At 38.3% G+C, this 19,431-nt stretch overlaps 4 protein-coding genes across 4 annotated transcripts; 1 reads left to right on the forward strand and 3 right to left on the reverse strand.

The window, feature by feature from the left end:
* Nucleotides 1-30: 30 nt before the first annotated feature.
* On the reverse strand, nucleotides 31-2,137 carry MONOS_1336 (putative flagellar outer dynein arm-docking complex protein 1). The gene is made up of 3 exons (XM_067866053.1): nucleotides 1,982-2,137; nucleotides 765-1,933; nucleotides 31-546 (listed from the first exon to the last, which is right to left on the reverse strand). Exons 1-3 carry the CDS (start codon nucleotides 2,080-2,082, stop codon nucleotides 137-139), a joined length of 1,680 nt encoding a protein of 559 aa, XP_067726911.1. The 5' UTR covers nucleotides 2,083-2,137; the 3' UTR covers nucleotides 31-136.
* Nucleotides 2,138-2,899: 762 nt separating this feature from the next.
* On the reverse strand, nucleotides 2,900-5,881 carry MONOS_1335 (uncharacterized protein; the record flags this gene model as incomplete). Its single annotated transcript, XM_067866043.1, has 1 exon — nucleotides 2,900-5,881. The coding sequence occupies one exon, from the start codon at nucleotides 5,879-5,881 to the stop codon at nucleotides 2,900-2,902; it is 2,982 nt and encodes a 993-aa protein (XP_067726912.1).
* Nucleotides 5,882-8,240: 2,359 nt separating this feature from the next.
* Nucleotides 8,241-8,810, forward strand: MONOS_1334 (uncharacterized protein; the record flags this gene model as incomplete). The annotated part of the gene is made up of 1 exon (XM_067866033.1): nucleotides 8,241-8,810. One exon carries the CDS (start codon nucleotides 8,241-8,243, stop codon nucleotides 8,808-8,810), a length of 570 nt encoding a protein of 189 aa, XP_067726913.1.
* Nucleotides 8,811-9,142: 332 nt separating this feature from the next.
* On the reverse strand, nucleotides 9,143-18,496 carry MONOS_1333 (uncharacterized protein; the record flags this gene model as incomplete). Its single annotated transcript, XM_067866022.1, has 3 exons — nucleotides 9,143-17,434; nucleotides 17,900-18,353; nucleotides 18,441-18,496. The coding sequence occupies 3 exons, from the start codon at nucleotides 18,494-18,496 to the stop codon at nucleotides 9,374-9,376; spliced, it is 8,571 nt and encodes a 2,856-aa protein (XP_067726914.1). The 3' UTR covers nucleotides 9,143-9,373.
* Between the last annotated feature and the right edge of the window lie 935 nt (nucleotides 18,497-19,431).

A 19,431-nucleotide genomic window follows, 5' to 3' on the forward strand; every position in this document is an offset into this window, starting at 1 on the left:
CCTATATTTTTTTAATAAATGATCTCAAAGATCAAAGAATCAATTTTTTGAAAGTTCAAGTTTGTATTAAACTGAATAGGTTAAAAAATTGAGAAAATAAAAATAATTGTAAAAGGCAAGATCAAGGTTTTCAATTTTATTCTTGTTGAACACTTTGTTGGCCTTCTTCCTCTTCGTAGCCAAAATCGCTGTTCTGTTGTTCTTCTTCCTCTCCTCTGCCTTCGTTATATTCTCCATCTCCTGCTTCTTCTTCTTTTCCTTGATAAGATTCGTCTTGGTCGAAATGTTCTTGTTCTTGTTCTTCTCCCTCATTTTTCTGTTCAAGTTCCTCTTCTCCTTCTTCATTTTCTTGTTCCTCTTTCTGTGACTGTCTCTTTGAGTCTGGTGTATCAGAGAGGCGAGGAGAAGGTGTCCTGCCGACATTTGAAGTGTTTGCGTACTCGTGTGTAGTGGTGCGAGACTTTGTTGAGGAAGACATCGTCAGAAGCTGAGGATACGCTGCAAAGAAAGTCGACCGCAAGCCATTCGCTTTTTGCTCAATTTGGCCTGTGGTTGGATAAACGAGATGAAGAGAGAAGAATATGGAAAAAAATTCAAATATTTATTAAAAAATGATAACAAGACAATATAAAATGATAATTTGTATGATAATTTGGATCAGAAAGAAATAAAAAATATATAAATAAATATTTTGTAAAGCAATCATCAATTTTCAAAAAAATAATAATAAATAATAATTTCTTCACAGATAGCACAATACACACCAAGATAGGACACGATATTCGTCTGTGTGATTGTGCCTTCTGCGTTTGCCTCGTCGGGCGCGTCGCACTGGGCGCTCTGGAAGAGCCGCATGACAGGCGCATAAAGAATGGAGATGTGGCTCAGCACGTCGTCCTTCTGCTGCTTGAATGACTCGATGCGCTTCTTCGTCACTTCAATCTGCCGCTGCGTCTCGTCTTTCAATTTGCCTGACTCTCCTTTTCTCTTCGCAGCTGTCTCTCTCAGCTCATTCGCTTTCTCCAGATCCTCCCTCTCCTCTTTCTCCAGCCTCTGGATCTGCACTTCGAGATCCCCCACAATGTTGTTGTTTGTCACAATCTGGTCCTCCACTTCCAAATACCGTGTCACCAGCTCATCCACCGAGTCAATCCCGGTTGCATTCTTTATCCTCCACAGAGCCTCTTCGTATGCAGCCATCTTCTCCTGTGACACCTGTGAAATGGCCTGTTCCTGTGATGTCACTATCACCCCGCTCGATAAGTCAGCATCTTCTTCTGGTGAGCCATCTTCGTTCCCTCCAACATGGAAGAAATCAGAAAGTTGATCACATTTTTCTATTTCTTGATCTAATTGTTGAGACTCATGCTCGAAGTATGCTCTATCTTCTCTCTGTTGTTCTTGAATTGATTTCTTCTCCTGATCAGCAGCTGCTCGTTCTTCATAGCAAACGTTTGCTTCTTCGATAATATCTGCCATCTGTTTCTTTTTCTCGAATAATTTCTTTTCCATTTTTTTGTGAACTCCATCAAATATAACTCTTTCACATCTCATGCTGTCGATTTTTTCTCGTAGCTGTTTGTTTTCTGTTATAGCTTGGTTATATCTAAGGAGTGCTTGATCCAGACGATTTTCAAGTGTTCTAATTTGAAGCGCAAGAGCATTATCACTTTCTTTTGTTGATGTAACTCCTCGAACTTCTTTTCTTTTTTCAGCAACAGCTCTTGACAACTGATTAATTTCATTTTTAAGTTCCTCGTTTTCTGCTTTTGCATCTTCAATTTTGCGCTGGGTGATAACACCTTGTTGTTCCAATTGTTGAAGTTCTCTAAATTGAACTGAGCGTGGCTTCGTGCTTGGGGGAATGCGACTTTCAAATTCATATTTTTGCCTAAGTTCATCGTTTTCTTTTTTTAATAAATCAATTTGAGTTCTTAAAAAAAATACACAAGAATATCAAGTAATAAAAAAAAACACGCACTGTTGCATGCGTAGAGTTTTTTGAAAGCTCTCTTTAGTAGCCTTTGGTTGGCTACGAGTTGAGCGGAAACTAGCAACCGATCGTGTGGTTCTATCAGCCATTGCACAAGAAGAACAATAACTTTTAATGAATGAAACCACTTATATATTTTATAATAATTTATAAGATCAGTTCCGAAAATAATTTCTTGAATACATATATATATAAATATATATATATATATATATTAGAAAAGAAAGAAAGAAAAAGGACCATGGAAAACGAATATCAATGGAAAAAATGATTTTTGAATCTGCCAATTTATAACAACAATTTTGTTCTGAACTTCATTTTTCAGTGGGAAAAATTATTTATTTGAAAATAATGCTTCATTTTTTTTATTTTTTTTTTTTGAAATTTTTGAAAGTGGATGTTACCTCTACATTTTTGGCTTCAACTGTACAAATAAGAAAAAGAAAAGAAAAAAGAAAAGAAAAGAAAAAGAAAAGAAAAAAAAAAGAAAAAAAAAGAAAAAGAAAAAGAGAAAGAGAAAAAAAAAATTGAGTTACATTGCAAAATAAACGTCTCAAAGCACGTTAAAGGATATAAATCATGCAAATAAATGAAAAAATAAGTTATTTTATCAGCATTTCTCCGTTTTCTAATAAAAAAAGAAGAATGAAACAATTGAGGAAAATGTGATAATTGAGCAAAAACGAAAACTCTGACCAAAATTTGGTTCTGACAGTCAAAAAATAAAAAATATGCAATTAAAAAACTCTTGTTAATATAACAGATACATCACGAAAATTACTCTTGTGAAAGATTTCACGAAAATAAAACAGAACAAAAATTTGACAAAAACATATTTAAACTGAAAAAAAAAAAAAAAATAAAACAAAATAAAATAAATCATTCAAATTGTATGTGTGTCACAAATCAATGGCTTGCGTCCTTAATCTCTTTGTATTGCCTTCGTTTTTTTCTTCTAACCACACACGCAGCAATCACTATCACGACCACAACAGCAACAACAGTAGAAACGCTAACAGAGACAATAATTACAACAAGTTGTGTGGTAGGCATTGCCTTTGGATCATCTTTCTTCTGTTTCACCAAAATGACATTTGTAGAATGCTTCTTCTCTCCATCAATAATTCCACTTGAATAAGTCAAGCGGCATATTACTGATGCGTAATCATCAACTTCAAACAAAGATGGAGGAATCCTCACTTTCATTTCTGTCTCATTTGTGTATTCAGAAACCGGGCAATTTGTCCATTTCATTTCTTCTCCTTTCTTTTTTTTGGACACTTCAATTGTTAGTCCACAAGGAATGAGATACGATCCATGCACAACAGCCTCAATTTCTTTCTCGTTTTCTTCTTTGTCCTGCAGCTCATTGTTATTGTTCGTTTCCTCTCTTTTCAGCGTCACATTCTTCAAAACAGGCGAAAAGAAATATGAATCCATGTTCTCAATAGCTGTTCCAACAGCCTTAACATCAGAAAGCATCCCAAATGGTTTTCCATCAAGACCGTCACTTCCTGGAGACAACGACTTCACTCGAATCCAAATGCCTCTGTTTCCTTTGGCTCGAATATTATGCCGTAAAGATGGATACTTTTCCCAGCCTGCTTCAGCCGGATGATTGTTTGTGAAGCTGCAGTTGTAAAAATTAATTGAAGAAAAAGAAGATAGAATTGCTCCATCACCGATGTCAATAAATGAACTGTCATTGATCTCCCCTGATTGAACATTATTCATAAAAACAAGTCCCGAGTCCCACGAGCACAAGGGATTATCCTCTTTGTAACCATTATTCAAATTCTCAACATTTTCAGCATTCTGATAAGCTCTGAAGCTGTATGCCGCCTTGTCGCTTTTACGTTGGCTTGTGGGAGTGATATTCCCGTTTCTTCCGTAAATAATAAGCTGTGTAAACTTTGAAAAAAATGTTTCTGATTTGATCAATTGGTATGGCAATAGTTTTCCTTCACCACCAAGTACGTTTTCACCTTTTAAGCCAGTATACCAAGGCCGAAAAACAACATCTACAATACGAAGATCATATATTCCATATAATACACTTAGCGCATCTCCTTCGACAGCGTCTGGATACTCGATGTCCAAATGCAAAAATGAATACATAGACATATCGTCCCCAAACACTGCAATTGCATCCTCGTTTTTCATGTTAGATCCAATTCTAAGAGTTCCTCTGTTCTGTTCACTTTTCGATGAAGGCATCAATGAAGAATTGGTCATTGAAGAAAAGCTTGTTACTTGGCAGCCAAAAAACGGTTCATTGACAAAGATTGTCTCAATGATATAAATCGACATATCATTGCTCCATGTCGCATGTTTGGCCATTCCGCTAAGCTGGGAGCAGGGTTCTTCTTTTCTCCCACATGTTTTCTCATTGCTTGCTTTTTCTCCTCCAATAAAGATTCTTTCTGAATGGTATGGCAATATATTCTCTTTGTCTGCCATTAAGTCAATTATTCCTCCATCTTTCCTATTTTCAAGCAATATGTAATTCTTCTTCCCGTAAATCCCTTCCATCTCGAAATAAAATTGATCTTCGTCGATCTGTTCTCTTCCTGTTGGGAAAGACAAGTAAATATATTCCCCTTTCTCTGCTGCACAATTCGTGAACTCCATATCTTTCAATTCAAGTTTCAGCGTTTTTGTGACTTCGTCTGTGGCTTGAATTAACATCGCTCCTCCTTTTGACTCGTCATTCAGATGAGTACTCAGTCGATCTGTGTTCGCGTTTGCGCTTTCGCACGAACAATTCGTGAAATGCATTTGATAAAACATGCAAGAGTGTTCGCTATTCGTTATTTCCAAATATATCGCACCTCCCAAACTGTGCTCTGTTGACCAGCAATTTTTAAATGTGCAACCATCAAATTTTGCAGATTGACATCCTCCAGTTACTGTCAAGACAGATTGAGTTTCACTTTTTGAAGTGATGGTGTCCAACATAGTGTGTGAAAATTCAATTTTTGGAGAAGATTCAGCAAGTATCAGTGCACAGGAAGATACAAAATGCGAAATCTCTATGCTCTGAAACAATAATTCACCAGATTTGCATTCAATAAGCACACAGCTCAACTCATTCACAGTCTCTAAATTGCTGATATTCGTATTTTCCAATTTAGTTTGTGAACCTTCTCCTTCCACAACAAGTAATCCTTGATTTCTTCCGCTTTCTCGTTTTGTATCCACGCAAATATCTGCATAGCCAATGTAAAAATATCCTTTGCCTTTAACGCAAAACAAGGCGTCTCCATTTTTCACTTTCTTTTCGTCTAAAGCTGTTGTAATACCAATGACATTTTGGTCTCTGTTCTTCAGTTCGATGTGTCTCCCATCAATTATAATTGGCTCAGTATCGAATTTATTGCAGCTTTCTGCCGTGTGGATCAATAATTTTCCTTCAGGCTTACAATGCTCCACTGCCTTTTTAATAGTTTTGCATGGCTTATGCAGTGACATGCCACATTCATCGCTGTCAACCCCGTTTTCTCCATCAACTTCCACTTCATTTTCTTTATTGAATTGCATTTCTTTATACTTAATTTCAGAATGGCATTCAGTAATACTTTTATCGTTCTCTTTTCGCAAGCTGAAATCGTCCAAATTCATAAAAGAGGTTTTTCTGCTCAAGTGTTCAAGGCATCTTTCGTGCATTTTATCTATGTTTCCTTCATCGCCTTCTATAATTTCTTCACATTCCTGAAAACGTGTGGTAGAATTAAGACTCAGACAATCAATTCCTTCATATGTACAATTAACATTTCTCAAGAAAAACGTATCCCCCTTCTCTCTGATTGCTTGCATGTCATCATCTCCTTTCTTGTCAACGCAACTGATATTGCAGACACAGCAAAAAATGCTCACAAACAAAAACATATCGCAATATTCTAATATTAAAATTTTCCTTTATGATCTAAACCATATATTTACAACAATTTTGCTAATTTATGGGAAATTATTCTCATTTTTGAAAATTGTTGAGATTTGTTTCAAACTTTAATAAATCCACAAGAGGATGTTTGTTTTTATTCTTCAGCATACAAAATATTTAGATAAATTTTTATTGTTTTTTGTGTTGATTTTGTGGGAAATAAAATATAAATTTTTGATGGCAGCTTTTCTTTCTCCTTTTTAAAGACTCCTAATTTTCATAGATGTTGTGATCTTTGAAATCACATATTTAAAGCTGAGGACGGTTTGTTTCAAAACAACAAATCAACAGTTTGGATTCTTTATATGGATGATAATTTTTGAAATCATATTTTTTCATTCAAAAATATCGGTGCAAAAATATTTCTTGAATAACAATAAAAAAGATTGAAAGGTTATAAGGCTTATTCAAAATATTTTTATCTATAATTTTACTAAAACGTTTGTATATAAAAGCAATTATAACACTTTTTTTCTTTTGAATTATCAATTTCAGACAAATAAATTTCTATCTTTGAAAAATCGACAACCCGAAAAATTTAATGATTTCAAAAATAATCACCCATATGAAATGATTTATGGTGAGGGAAAAAACAGGCACATATGGGGGAAAATACGGACTTTCAAGCTTTTTATGTACAAAGCATGAAAAAATTGTTTTTCTTATAACTTTATTTCTCTTACTCAGATTTCAAAATAAATTTGATTTTCATATCCGTAAACAGGTATCGTTGAAATCAAACCATTAAGAATTATTTCATATCACGAATGTCAAAAAATGGACCCATTTTTATTGTGTTTTTTGATATAAAATAGTCAATGAAAAGCACATAATTTTTCAATGAAAATGCCTGAAGTGAAATATTTTGTCCTATATGACATTTTCTTTCGAATTAATCAGCCAATTTCATATATATAGAAGACTCAAAATGCAATAATCTTCCACATATTTGAAATTGGCTGATTAATTCGAAAGAAAATGTCAAATGTGCGGGTTTTTTCCCTCACCAAAAATCGATTTTTGAAAATTTTCAAACAAAAAAAAAGGGAGAAATATTTTTGTTTATTCATTTTTTTATCCATAAATTTTAAAATCGATTATTTTGAATTCCTCATTTCGATAAACATAGAGAGATTTATGTTTAAAGAAAAACATAAGCAACTGAATAAATACAATTTTGCACATAACTCGATTCGAATTGTGGTGTGGGAGTCAAAAGTCTCCCATTGAATTTCTATCAATTACAGGTTGATTCTAATGAATCACATTTTAAAAAATAAGCATTAAATGAACAAAAAATAAAATTGCAATAAAAATTGAAAATTCGAATAATAAAATCAATGAATTGGCTTATTGATCTTCACCCAAAAAATAAAAAATGAAAAAGGAAGTTACCAGAAAATTTACTGAGTGTCAGCTGAAACTGCGGGAGGCGATGCTATTATACAAATATCGGCAAATTCGGTATCCGCTGGAGCGAATGGCGCATATTGTTTTCGATGGAGCTGTGCTCATGGTGGATGCAAACAACAGCAAAAAATTCAGTAAAATTCGAATCAAGCGTGCTGTGAAGGCTGTTAGGCAAAACAGATTTGTTTCAAAAATTGGTAGATGAGAGGTGATCATTTGCGAAAAAGAGCAAACATTGTTGGACGAAATAAAAATTGAATCACTATCTGGAGCTTGTCTGAACAAAAAAAAAGCGTGAACTGGTTTCTATGTATTTTTTTGTAAAATGTACAAATAAATATTTATTTGATTGAAAATGATGTTTATTATTTTTAACCAGAAAGCACTCTAAATTTTAATGTTTCTGATGCCGTTGCCAACGATTTCATCAAAAGACATCCCGAACTGAAGACATCAAAACCGAAAACTGTTAAGGCGAACAGGCTTGCGGTGCTATACCAACAATTTCGAAAGTACTGGTGTGATTCGCTCAAAGGATAACATCAAAACAATAATTACAATAATTCCCTTATCTTCTACGTGGACCGGTCATCACTCAGGGTTCCTGACAGCTCCAATCGGAATGTTGTTCATCCTGCAAATGCAAGACCCGGTTTCGTCAAATCTGCTGACCGAATGGTGAATTCTTCACTGATTGCGATAGTCGCAGCTGATGGACAATTACTTCCTTCAGTGATTCTGTGGCAGAGTCTCAAACTTCCTGATGACTTGAAGCCTCTTCAATCTTCAAATCTTGAGATTTGGCCGAACAAATGTGGATGGATGGAATCTTCGTCTTTCTGAAAATATGTGCTAACAATTCTTCTCACTTCGATCAAAGAAAGAAGATAACGCATGTCACTCGACGAATGGCACTGCTTGCTTTCAATCGACTTCCACATTTCTCGCACAGACCAAACAATCAAACGAAAGTTCAAAAAAGAAAATGTGGATGTTGTGACATTCATCCCTCACAGCACACACATTCGTCAGCCTCTTGACCGAGAAGTTTTTGCAGTCATGAAGTCTGAGATGAGTTCACAGTACGAAGCACCTTCGTCGTCGTCTTCAGCAGCGAAAAGAATAGCTCTTGTGGAAGCTCTACAACAATCAATTCATTCGGCGCTATCACCTTCGGTCATCAAAAGAGCATTCAAATGCAGCGGCGTGCTGAAAGACTCGTCTGGGCCAGTTCTGATGAAGCTTCCTCAATCATCGACTTATCCTCTTCCTTCTCATAAAAATCGATTTGACTTCTACGGCAAAAAAATAACAGAAGAAAAGGTGCTAAATGAGTGGGATGATTGTTTGAGAAAGAAAATCGAAATGGAAAATGAAAAAGAAAGCATTTCTGATGAAGAAAATGATGAAACAATGAATTTCACAAAATGCAAAAAAGAAAATTCAAAAACTTTTTTCAGATGAGAACGATATGGAGAAAGAATCATCCGATAAAATTGAGCTAGGAAATGGAAAAAGAAAAGTCATTAAAGATATTCTTCGAGTTTTGTATTTTTGTAAATATTCCATATTTTTTCATTTTGAAAAATTCTAACTTTCAAAAAAACTGTTTCATTCCATATTTATGATTCTCTTCAATAATTCTATTATTTTTTCATTTATTTTTCTGTTTAACAATGAAAACTTATTTGAGATGAAATAAGAAAATATAAGGCAAAATGATCGTTTTTATTTTTCATTTTAAATATAAATATAATTTAGAATTTTTTTATTAAAAAATCAAAAAATTTGAACCATTTTCATAACAAGCAGATGTTGCTTTCCAAATATTCTCTAATAATTACAATAATATGAAAGAAATGAATAACAAAAATAAAAAATATTCTTTTTAAATCCAAAATAAAATGGTGCTAAATAATAATTTCTTGACAATTGAAAAGGCAAACAAATTGAAAAATGTGCAAAAAATAATCCAAACTTGTTGAAAAAAAAAAATACAACTTCAAAACATTCAAAAACATTAAAATTTACGGAGAAACAATCGAACGAGGCGACACACGAGCAGCAGAAAACGAGGAACGGGGAGAGAACGTGGGGGTTGCTGATGAAACATCTGTTGAATGCGACTGTTGTTGTAGTTGCTGCTGCTGTTGCAGTGAAAGATGCTCACTCTGCCTGCGAACAACTGTAGAAGACGAAGTGGTGTGGTCACTAACATTTGAGGTTAAACCAGGCGCCATTGCATAACTGCTGCCAGTTATAGAACGAGAAGCTAAAGAATTGGTAGAATTGGAAGAAGAAGAAGAAGAAAGAAGAATCGATGATTCAACTTCGCTGAGAGGAGGCGGAGGAATCGGAAGAAGTCTGCCGGAGGTGTTTTTCTGTGAAGCAGAACCGAAAGAAGAAGAAGTAGAAGTAGAAGCAGATTGATGAGCATCAGAGAGGGAAGAAATTGTCAGTGAAGCAGAAGGTGAGTCAGACATAACGAGGGATTGAGAGGGAGACATCGAAGAAGAAGACGAAGAAGAGAAAGGGGAGATGATGGGTGTTGTGGCTGGAGAGAGATGGGAAAGTGAAGTAGAATTTGAATAAAGCTGGCCGATTGGCTCTTTTGGAACGAAGAGAGAAGTCTTTGAAGAGAGGGAAGATGTGACAGAGATGGGACGCTCAATGGAAGAAGAAGAAGAAGAGGAGGAGGAGGAAGAAGAAGAAAATGATGGGAACATAGCTGGATTGGATGTTGCTACTGAATGAGCTCTGTTCAAAGAACTGGAGATCAGAGGATTGTTATTGGAAGAGGAAGAGGAAGAGGAAGAAGATGATGGTGAAGTAGAAGACGAGGAGGAGGAGGAAGAAGAAGAAGGGAAAGACGAAGAATATCGACGAAATGCAGCAGAAGAAGAAGAGGAAAGAAATTGAGTTTCAGGAAATGGGAGAAGACTTCCAGAAGGAGAAGAGCCAGGAAGAGGAGGAGAAGAGGAGGAGCTGATGGAATAAGCTGGAGAATAAGAAGAAAAAGGGAAAGAATCGGAACTTAATGGAGATGATAACAAAGAGTTTGAAGAAGAAGAAGAAGAAGATGATGATGATGAAGCAGATTGTTGATTATGAATAGAATCAACGGGATGTGAAGAAATTGAGGAGGAGGAGGAGGAAGATGTGGAAGAAGAAGTATTCATGGAAGAAGAAGAACGAAAATCCTTCGAAGCCAACTTATTCAAATCCTCCATCGCCATTTTCGATTCCAATGCCAAAGGCAGTGCATACGACTTCTCTTCTGAAGACATCAGCTTCCTCGTCGCATTCGCATTTCTCTCTCTGGCACTGGCTGTTCTGTTCGGAGCAGCCACAGTAGACATCTTGTCGAGAGGGTCGAGTGGATCAAGTGGGTCAAGGAGAGGGAGCGCCTGCGATAGGAAAGACTGGCCAGAAACAGACGCAGCGATGGATGTGGCTGCAGGGGAGTGGATCTCAAGCAGTGTGGAGCTGGTGGAGAAAGAAGGGGAAGCAGCGGGTGAGCTGTCTGGAATCAATTTGCGGGGGCTGAGGGTAGGCGAGAAGGAGAGGAAAGACGGAAGCTGAGGTTCTCCCATGGGATGATTGTTCTGATTATCTGGAGGCATGCTCAATGTGTCTGATGGGAATAGAGGAAGTGTCCCATCGAAGTCGGATTTGAGGCGAGCGGAGTCAGAAAGCTGTCCGGCAGTGAGGTAAGATGGCATAAACAGTGTGGGGGAGTCCAATCTCGACGAGTAGCTGAGCACATCAGAAACCGCATCGTCGTCGCGCAGCCGCACTGACTGCTCGCGGATGACTGAGTCGTAAAAGGCATCATATGCAAATCTTGTGTTGTCTGCCTCACTTCCACTTTTTGTGTGTTCGAGGGGGTAATTAGCAAGGCGGCTCTCAAACTCGGCAGTGGTGATGGTGACTGAACGGCAGCGCTCGAGATAGCTGTGGCTGATGACATCGGCTGGGGTGGGGCGATGTGCGGATGGCTTGCGGGTGGTAAGGGATATTGAGGAGGAGGAGGAGGAAGAGGAAGAAGAGGAAGAAGCAGATGAAGATGAAACAGCCTGAGTAGTATCTGGTGCCGCAGAGTTATTATCATTCAATGCAGAAGCAGCATCAAACGAAGACAACGTCTTTTCCGGTGACATCAGCGCAAGCTGGGGCAGCCCAAACACTTCCACAGCGCCCAGAAGATCTGGCACCCTCTCTCTGTTTGTGTGTCTGTGGTGATACAGCGACAATGTGGAGCCAGCGACAGCTGCAGGCATCAGAGAAGGGGTGAGTGCCTCATCGATCGGAGGGAGAGGAGCAGAAATCGACGCAATGGCTGCGGCGGGGGGCATTTCGAGCTCAGATTCTGAGGCAGAGACAGAAGCAGAGGCAGATGCAGATCCCTGAGAAGGAGAGAGAGAAGGAGAGGGAGAAGGAAGAGAAGGAGAAGGAGAAGGGGAAGAAAAAGAAGAAGAGGAAGAAGTTTTGGAGATGGAGGAAGGAGAAGACGGGGTAGACTTTGTGTGGAGGGATTCTGACGACTGGAAGGAAGAGGAGGACGAGAAACTCGAACTTATGGAATGATGAGGAGGGGCAGGAGAAGGCACAGAAGAGAGGAAAGGGGTGGGCATGCCATAGGAAGAGAGCTGGGGAGAGCGGCGAGGCTGTGTGGAAGTGACGGCGAGGGAAGGCGAGCGTGTGAGGCTGCTCTTTTTGGCGCCGTTTTGAGTGGTGAAGGAGAAAGAGCGTGTCAGAGGAGAAGTGTACAGGACGGGTTTTGTGAGAGGAGGGGTGATGGCGATGTGGTGGAACTTCTCAACGGGAAAGGAAGGGGAAGAAGAATGGGCGATCAGAGGGAGAGGAGGGGAGGGCACAGGAACGGTTGTCTTTGAAGACCAGAGAGTTGCCATGCTGCTGCTGTTGCTGCTACTGTTATTGCTATTGCTATTAGTGTTGTTACTGCTGCTGTTACTGCTTCCACTCATTCCATTTGCTCCATAACTTCCAGTGCTTATGCTATTATTATTATTACTATTATTGCTATTATTGAACATCTGTGGTGATCCTGTGTTTCTCGACAGGCTTCCAGGGTATGATGGAATAGGAGAATGCGGAGAAGGCAGGGTGGGGATGAGGAGGGAGTTGAAGGAAGAGGCAGAAGGCGAGTTTGTGGAAGGAGGAGGAGAAGAACGAGGGGAAGAGAGAGAAAGAGAGGCAGTGTGAACAGAATGACGGCGAGGAGGAGAAGGAAGAGGTTTGAAAGCAGAAGAGGCTGCAAGTTGAGAGGAAGAGCCAGGGAATGGATGGAGGCCGAGGGGATGGGTAGAGAAGGGAGAAGAAGAGGAAGAGGAAGAGGAAGAGGAAGAATTTGATGTTGAAGAGGAAAATGAAGAAGGATAAGAAGAAGAAGAAGAAGAAGAATTCGAAGATGAAGCAGAAGAGGCAGAAGAAGCAGAAGCACCTTGTCCTCTAATCATCACCTGCTGTGACACATAGTTATAATTATAAGGCTCTTCACCCAAATAGCTTCCTTGCTGTTGCAGTCTTTGCTGTTTGGCAACAATTTTGTCAGTTGGCGTTGTGTTGCGAGTGAAATGGGGAAGATACATGGCAAGCGATGCTCTCCGCTGGCGAGGAGGAGGAGATGGAAGAAGAGTGCTGGACTGATTGGGGTGGCTGTTATTACTGTTACTATTGCTGTTATTACTGTTGCTTTGATTATTGCTGTGATTATTGCTATGGTTATTCGATAAGTTGGAAGAAGAAGAAGAAGATGATGATGATAACAATGAAGATGAGGAGGAGGAAGAAGAAGAAGGCAACGAAGAATTAGAAGAGCTAGAATTCCCAATATGTCCCTGATTATTATGAAATGACTGCGGAAACGAGCGAGGCGGAGGAGGAATTGGTGGAAGAGCATTTGTTCGCATAGGACGGGCAGCTGTTGGATGTTCACAAAGAAGAATGTTTCTCTTTTGAGTGAGAGAAGAGGCATCAGATTGTGTTCGGTTGCGATGGGAGACAGAACCGAAGGGGAGGAAGGAGAAGAAGGAAGGAGAGGGAGAAGAAGAAGAAGAAGAAGAGGAGGAGGATGAAGAAGAAGTGGAAGAGTTTGAAGAAGACGATGTAGAAGAAGATATTGAAGATGGGGAAGAAGAAGAGGCAGAAGAAGCAGAAGAAGAAGCAGAAGAAGAAGAAGAAGAAGATAATGATGACTGATAAGAATTAACAGAGCCATCGTTCATCAACTCCATTTCTGATTGAGTGAGAGGTGTCTTCAGTTGGATAATCCTTTGTGGAATGAACGATTTTTGTTGAGAAGGCTGTGAATGATCTGAGTGTTTGGTTGAGTGAAATGAAGGAGAAGAGAGAGAAAGAGAAGGAGATGATGATGATGAGGAAGAAGAAGAAGAAGAAGAAGTGGAAGAGGAAGGTGATGTTGAAGTGAATGAAGGAGAAGAGGAAGAGGCAGAAGAAGACGATGGCGATGAAGGTGATTGCAAACTCTGAGACACAAACGAATTTCCTCCATTATTATTAGCAGCACCATTCGCATTCTCCAATGCTATCTGCTCTTTCTCTGCTTGAAGATGAGGAAGCTGTGAAATTTGAGAATTATGAGACATTTGAGAACTTTGAGAAATTTGTGATGATTGAGGCTGCTGACATTGTTGTTGTTGTTGTTGTTGTGGTTGTGGTTGTATTGTCTGTTGAATGTTTTGTGATTGAAGTTGAGATTGGAGCATTTGACTCAGATGAGGAGAAGATGGCTGGAATGAAGTGGAGTTGAATGAATTGAATGAATTGAATGAATTGTATGAGTTGAAGGGGGTGAAGGGGGTGAAGGAGTTTTGAGGGGAAAAGGAAGAAGAAGAAGAAGAAGAAGAAGAAAAGGGGGAGGAGGAGGAAGGGGAAAAGGAAGAGGAGGAGGAAGAAGAAGGAGATATAGAAGAAGAAGAAGAAGGTGAAATATTCATTGAAGAAGCAACCGATGCTGCATTGAACGATAAAGGAGAAAGAGCATTTATTTGATTAATTGAAGAATTATTCGATAAATTCTGCATTTGTGATTGAATTTGTGCCTGTGATTGTGCTTGTGCTAATGAAGACGATGCATTCAGTGAATAACCAGCAGCAGCAGAAGAAGCAGAAGAAGCAGAAGAAGAAGGAACAGAAGAAGAAGGAACAGAAGAAGAAGGTTGTCTTTGCAGTGAAATTGGCATTTGAACAGGAATTTGTATTTGAAATTGCAATTGAGGCTGAATTTGTAATTGTATTTGTGTTTTTAACTGAGCTTGCTTTGTTTGTTTTGTTTGATTGATCTGTTGAATTTGCTGTTGATTGGCAGGAGAAGAAGAAGAAGATGATGATGAGGGAGAAGAGGAAGAAGGAGAAGAAGGAGAAGAGGCAGATGAAGTGAACGAGACAGAAGCAGTAGGCGCTTGAAATGCGAGGGGCTCAAGGCGATTCTCAGAAGAGGAGAAAAATGTGTGTGAGGAGAGGTCAGATGAAGAAGAGGAAGAGGACGAGGACGAGGAAGAGGAAGGAGAAAAGGAAGGTTGTGTTGAAGTGAAAGAGGGAGAAGTGAATGAGGAGGAAGAGGAAGAGGAGGAAGAGGAGGAAGAGGAGGAAGAGGAGGAAGAGGAGGAAGAAGGTGACGTTGATAATGAAGAAGGGGATATCAGTGGGGTGTTTGATGGAGAATTTGAAGAGAAAGAGGAGGAGGAAGAGGAAGAGGAAGAAGAAGAAGAAGAAGAAGAAGAAGGCGATGAAGAAGACAATGAATTTCTCGAAGAAGAAGAAGAAGGAGATAAAGTCAAAGAAGGCAGAGGAAGAATTGCATCATCCATTTTATTGGATGTTTGAGAAGGGTTCAAAGAAGGAGAAGAAGGAGAAAGAAAAGCAGGGGGAAGAAGAGAAGAAGAGAAAAGAGAAGAAGAAGAATAAGAAGAAATGGAAGAAGAAGGGGAAGAAGAAGGGGAAGAAGGCAAATAAAATAGAGAAGAATCAGAAAGAAGAGGAGGAGGTGGACACGGAGGAGTGGAGGAGGCAGAGGAAGAGGCAGAAGAAATAGAAGAAGAATTTAATGAAGAAGAAGAAGAAGAAGAAGAAGAAGAAGATGATGATGATGGAGAGGAAGAAGGTGAACGAGATAAAGAAAGTGAAGAAGTAGAGGAGGAGGAAGGAGAAGGAAATGAAGAAGAAGATGGAGAAGAGGAAAATGAAGAAGAAGAAGAAGAAGAAGAAGAAGCAAGCAATGATGGAGAAGTATTAGCAAGCCAGTTTTGTGTGATTTGCAAGTTTTGCAGCTGTTGAAAGTGCTGAAGTTGATATTGGAAGGGGAATTGTGACTGAAATGACTGAAATGTCTGAAATTGCTGTTGGTTTTGCAGTAAGTTTTGTTGGTTTTGTTGATTTTGCTGTTGAAATTGCTGAATTTGCTGAAGCTGTTGAAGTTGCAATTGATTTTGTTGGTTTTGCTGGTTTTGTTGAAGATTTAGTTGAAGATTTTGATTATTTTGTTGGTTTTGTTGAAGAAGAAGAAGAGGAGTCGGATTGGAGAGAGAAAGAAGAGGGGAGAAGGGGGTGAAGGTAAAGGCAGGTGTGGATGATGATGAAGAAGAAGATGATGAAGGAGAAGAAATGGAAGAAGAAATGGAAGAAGAAAGAGAAGAAGAAGAAGAGGAGGAGGAGGAAGAAGATGATGAAGACGAGGAAGATAAAGAGTTTGGTGGAGTTATTGAAGAGAATTGGTCAGAGAAAGAGGATGTGAACATTGAGGGAGAATTGAAAGTGGAAGGGAAGGAAGTATCTGATGAGACATCGAGTGGGAAGGAAAGAGAAGGAGGAGTGGTGGAAGAGGAAGAAGAGGAGGAGGAAGAGGAAGAAGAAGGAGAAGAAGAAGAAGGAGAAGAAGAAGAAGGAGAGGAAGAGGACAAAGATAAAGAGGAAGAGGAAGAAGAAGATGATGATGAATTGGAAGATTGCAAATTGTCAGAAGAAGATGTTGAAGTGGTAGATGAAGATGGCTGAATGTTATTTGATTCAGAAAAGATAGGAACAGATGAGAGAGAAGTGGTGGGAGGAGCAATATATGATGATGATGAAGGGGAAGATGAAGAAGAAGCAGAAGATGAAGAAGAAGCAGAAGAAGGGGAAGAAGAAGGAGAGGGGGAGGAAGAAGGAGAAGAGGAAGAAGATTTGTTTTGAGAAGTGTTTGGAAGATAAACAGAAGCGCCAGTGTTAGAATTAGCTTTCGAATTTGCATTAGGTTTAAAAGAAGAGGAAACAGAAGAAGAAGATGATGCTGATGAAGTGGAAGAAGAAGAAGAAGAAGAAGATGGAGAAGAAGTTGCTGAAGAAGAAGAAGAAGAAGAAGAAGATTGAGGAAAATGTGATGTTTTGATTGAGCGTGGAGGAGAAGAAAGAAGAGGTTGATCAGAAGAAGAAGAGGAAGAAGAGGAAGAAGAAGAGGAAGAAGATGATGAAAGAGAAGAATAAGTGGAATAAGAAGAAGAAGAAGAAGAAGAAGATGATGATGAAGATGACGATTGAGGTGTATAAATAGCAGATGAATAATATCGAGAATTGGGGGAAGATAAAGGCAATGAAGAAGAAGAAGAAGAAGAGGAAGAAGAAGAAGATGATAAAGAAGGATTAATAGAAGAATAAGAAGTTATAATTGGATCGGGAAGAAGAGACTGACTGGAATAAGAAGAAGATTTTGAAGGAGCATATGAAATATTTGAAGAAGGAGAAGGAGAAGAGGAAGAAGAAGAGGAAGAAGAAGAGGAAGAGGAAGAAGAGGAAGAAGATGAATAATAAGTTGTTGATGAAGGCAATAAAGAAGAAGAAGAGGAAGAAGAAGAGGAAGAAGAGGGAGTAGCTAATAGAGAAGCATTAGAAGAGGAGGAGGAGAAAGTGGAAGAGGAAGAAGAGGAAGAGGAAGATTGAGAAGAAATCAGAGAAGATTGAATGGAAGGTGTCTTTTCCATTGGCTGAGCAGCCACTTTCAGAAGGGCAACAACAGGCACACCACACAGAAGATGCGGTGTCTCATACAACTTGGCAAACATCTCAGCATTCTTTTGGATGGAAAAGAAGGAGGGAAAAGAGGGGAAAAGAGGGAAAAGAGGGAAAAGAGGGAAAAGAGGGGAAAAGGAGAAAAGGAGAAAAGGAGAAAAATGAAAGGAGAAGGAAAAAAAAAAAAAAAAAAAAAAAAAAAAAAAAAAAAAAAAAAAAAAAAGAGAGAGAGAGAGAGAGAGAGAGAGAAATGGAGTATCAAAAATAATGAGAAGAATAATGATATAATAACAATTATAAAGAAGTTGCCACAAAACAATAAAAAGTTAAAAAAAAAAAAGAATAAATGAGAATTATCATTCTCACATATTTAAAAGAGTTCTGAAATTTTGAACTCAATAATTAACGAATCTATTCATAAAAATACAAATTACATTCTTTTCTTTTCTTTTCTTTTTTCTTTCTTTTTTCTTTCTTTCTTTCTTTTTTCTTTCTTTTACTCTCCTCTCCCTCTCTCCTTCACACACCTTCTCCCCAGCCCTGTCCCTTGTGAACTCCACTCTCCCGCTGAACGTGCGCTCCCCGCCCATCACCGGCACCAGCAGCACCATCGGCGCCTCGTCCTCTTCTTTCAACACACACACACGAATAAACTCTGCTATCCCTTCCTCGCTGAACGGCAGCCTCAACGCCTTCTGCACTGCTGCTGAGTGCAGATCCAGGCCTTCGATCTGCGGGCACACAGAATGCGGCTTCTCGCCGGCGCTCCCAAACATCTTTTCATCGGCCTCTTTCCAATCAAGCAGAACTATCATTGAAAGCGTGCTGGTGTCAGTCATCTTCACACGAAATAATCCTTCTTTGAACATCGCTGGAAACGAATGGCGTGTCACTGCCTGGGCTTCTTGCTGGGACGTCAGCCGAAGGAACGCACGATGCTCCTCCGGGTGCAGCTCCAGACGTGTCAGATTAAATCCAATGCTATTTTTAATTCCCCATTGAAATTCATTTTTTTAATAAAAATATTCAAAATAAATGAAAATGAAATGTTTTTATTGAAACGCAAACGCTTGAAAATGTTCTCGTATTTGCTGTTCTGTAATGTTCGGATCAAGATTGTGCATAACTGCATATTTGTTTTGAATTGGTCTGTTTATATATATTGTTGTTCCTTTATAATTCTTCAAAAAAATTACTTTGATGGCATTCTAAAAAGAAATCATACAATCGTCTTTTTCCCACAAGCTGCAATAGCGTCTTCAACATTTTGCAGAGTGACAAATCCTGTTTGATAGACATCATTTTTCTGCTTTTTGTGAACAAGAAAAACTTTTGCGACATCCCAATTCTGTTCATTAAATGCAGCCACCAGATCTACTTGTAATGATTGTGTCGACTTATATGTGAAAAATACTTTTTCTTCATATGATAAATCAATTACATCTTTGAAAGGAATTATTTTATTTTAAAAACAAACTTGGATCATCCATTTCTCTCACAAAAAGAAGCGATATCCACAATTGATAAAATTATCAATACTATATAAGAACTTCGAAATATATATGCGCAATTATGATCAATTAAAATCCAACACTATTATGAAAAAACATTGAAGAAAACAAACTATTGCTTCTGCCCAAACAAAATAAAAAGTGCAAAGATTTTCCTCTTCAAAGCAAAGCGAGTAGATTTAACTAAATTGGTTTTATAATTTTTTCTCTTCAGGACTCCAATTTTGGCAAATAATCCAAAATTATTGATCTTATAAATATTAAAAAGAAATTATATATTAATAATTTTTTATTTTCGGAAATTTTCAACAGCAGAAGACTTTCGTCGTTATTAACTTTTTGAAAAAGCTTATCCAAATACGCAATATTTTATAACATAATCAACCAACAAAGATCAACGTTAATTTTCACATTCAAATTCAATCTATTTTGAGAATAATAATTTGCGCTTTTCTTTGAGTGCAAATCTGATCAAAGAAGTTCATGAGATGAGATGTGATGAAGAAAAGTATTTTAATAGGAATCTGAGAAAGTATTTCTTAGAGGTT

The sequence above is a fragment of the Monocercomonoides exilis genome (genome assembly GCF_001643675.1).
Source record: "Monocercomonoides exilis strain PA203 chromosome Unknown scaffold24-1337568, whole genome shotgun sequence".
Taxonomy (NCBI): Eukaryota; Preaxostyla; order Oxymonadida; family Polymastigidae; genus Monocercomonoides; species Monocercomonoides exilis.

Excerpts from the sequence above, each read along its gene's own strand:
- MONOS_1336 (XM_067866053.1), bottom strand. The coding sequence starts at position 2,082 with ATGGCTGATAGAACCACACGATCGGTTGCTAGTTTCCGCTCAACTCGT. Across the intron at positions 1,934-1,981 it reads AAAACTCTACGCATGCAACA|AACTCAAATTGATTTATTAA; the intron begins GTGCGTGTTTTT and ends ATTTTTTTTAAG. Across the intron at positions 547-764 it reads GAATATCGTGTCCTATCTTG|GCCAAATTGAGCAAAAAGCG; the intron begins GTGTGTATTGTG and ends ATCCAACCACAG.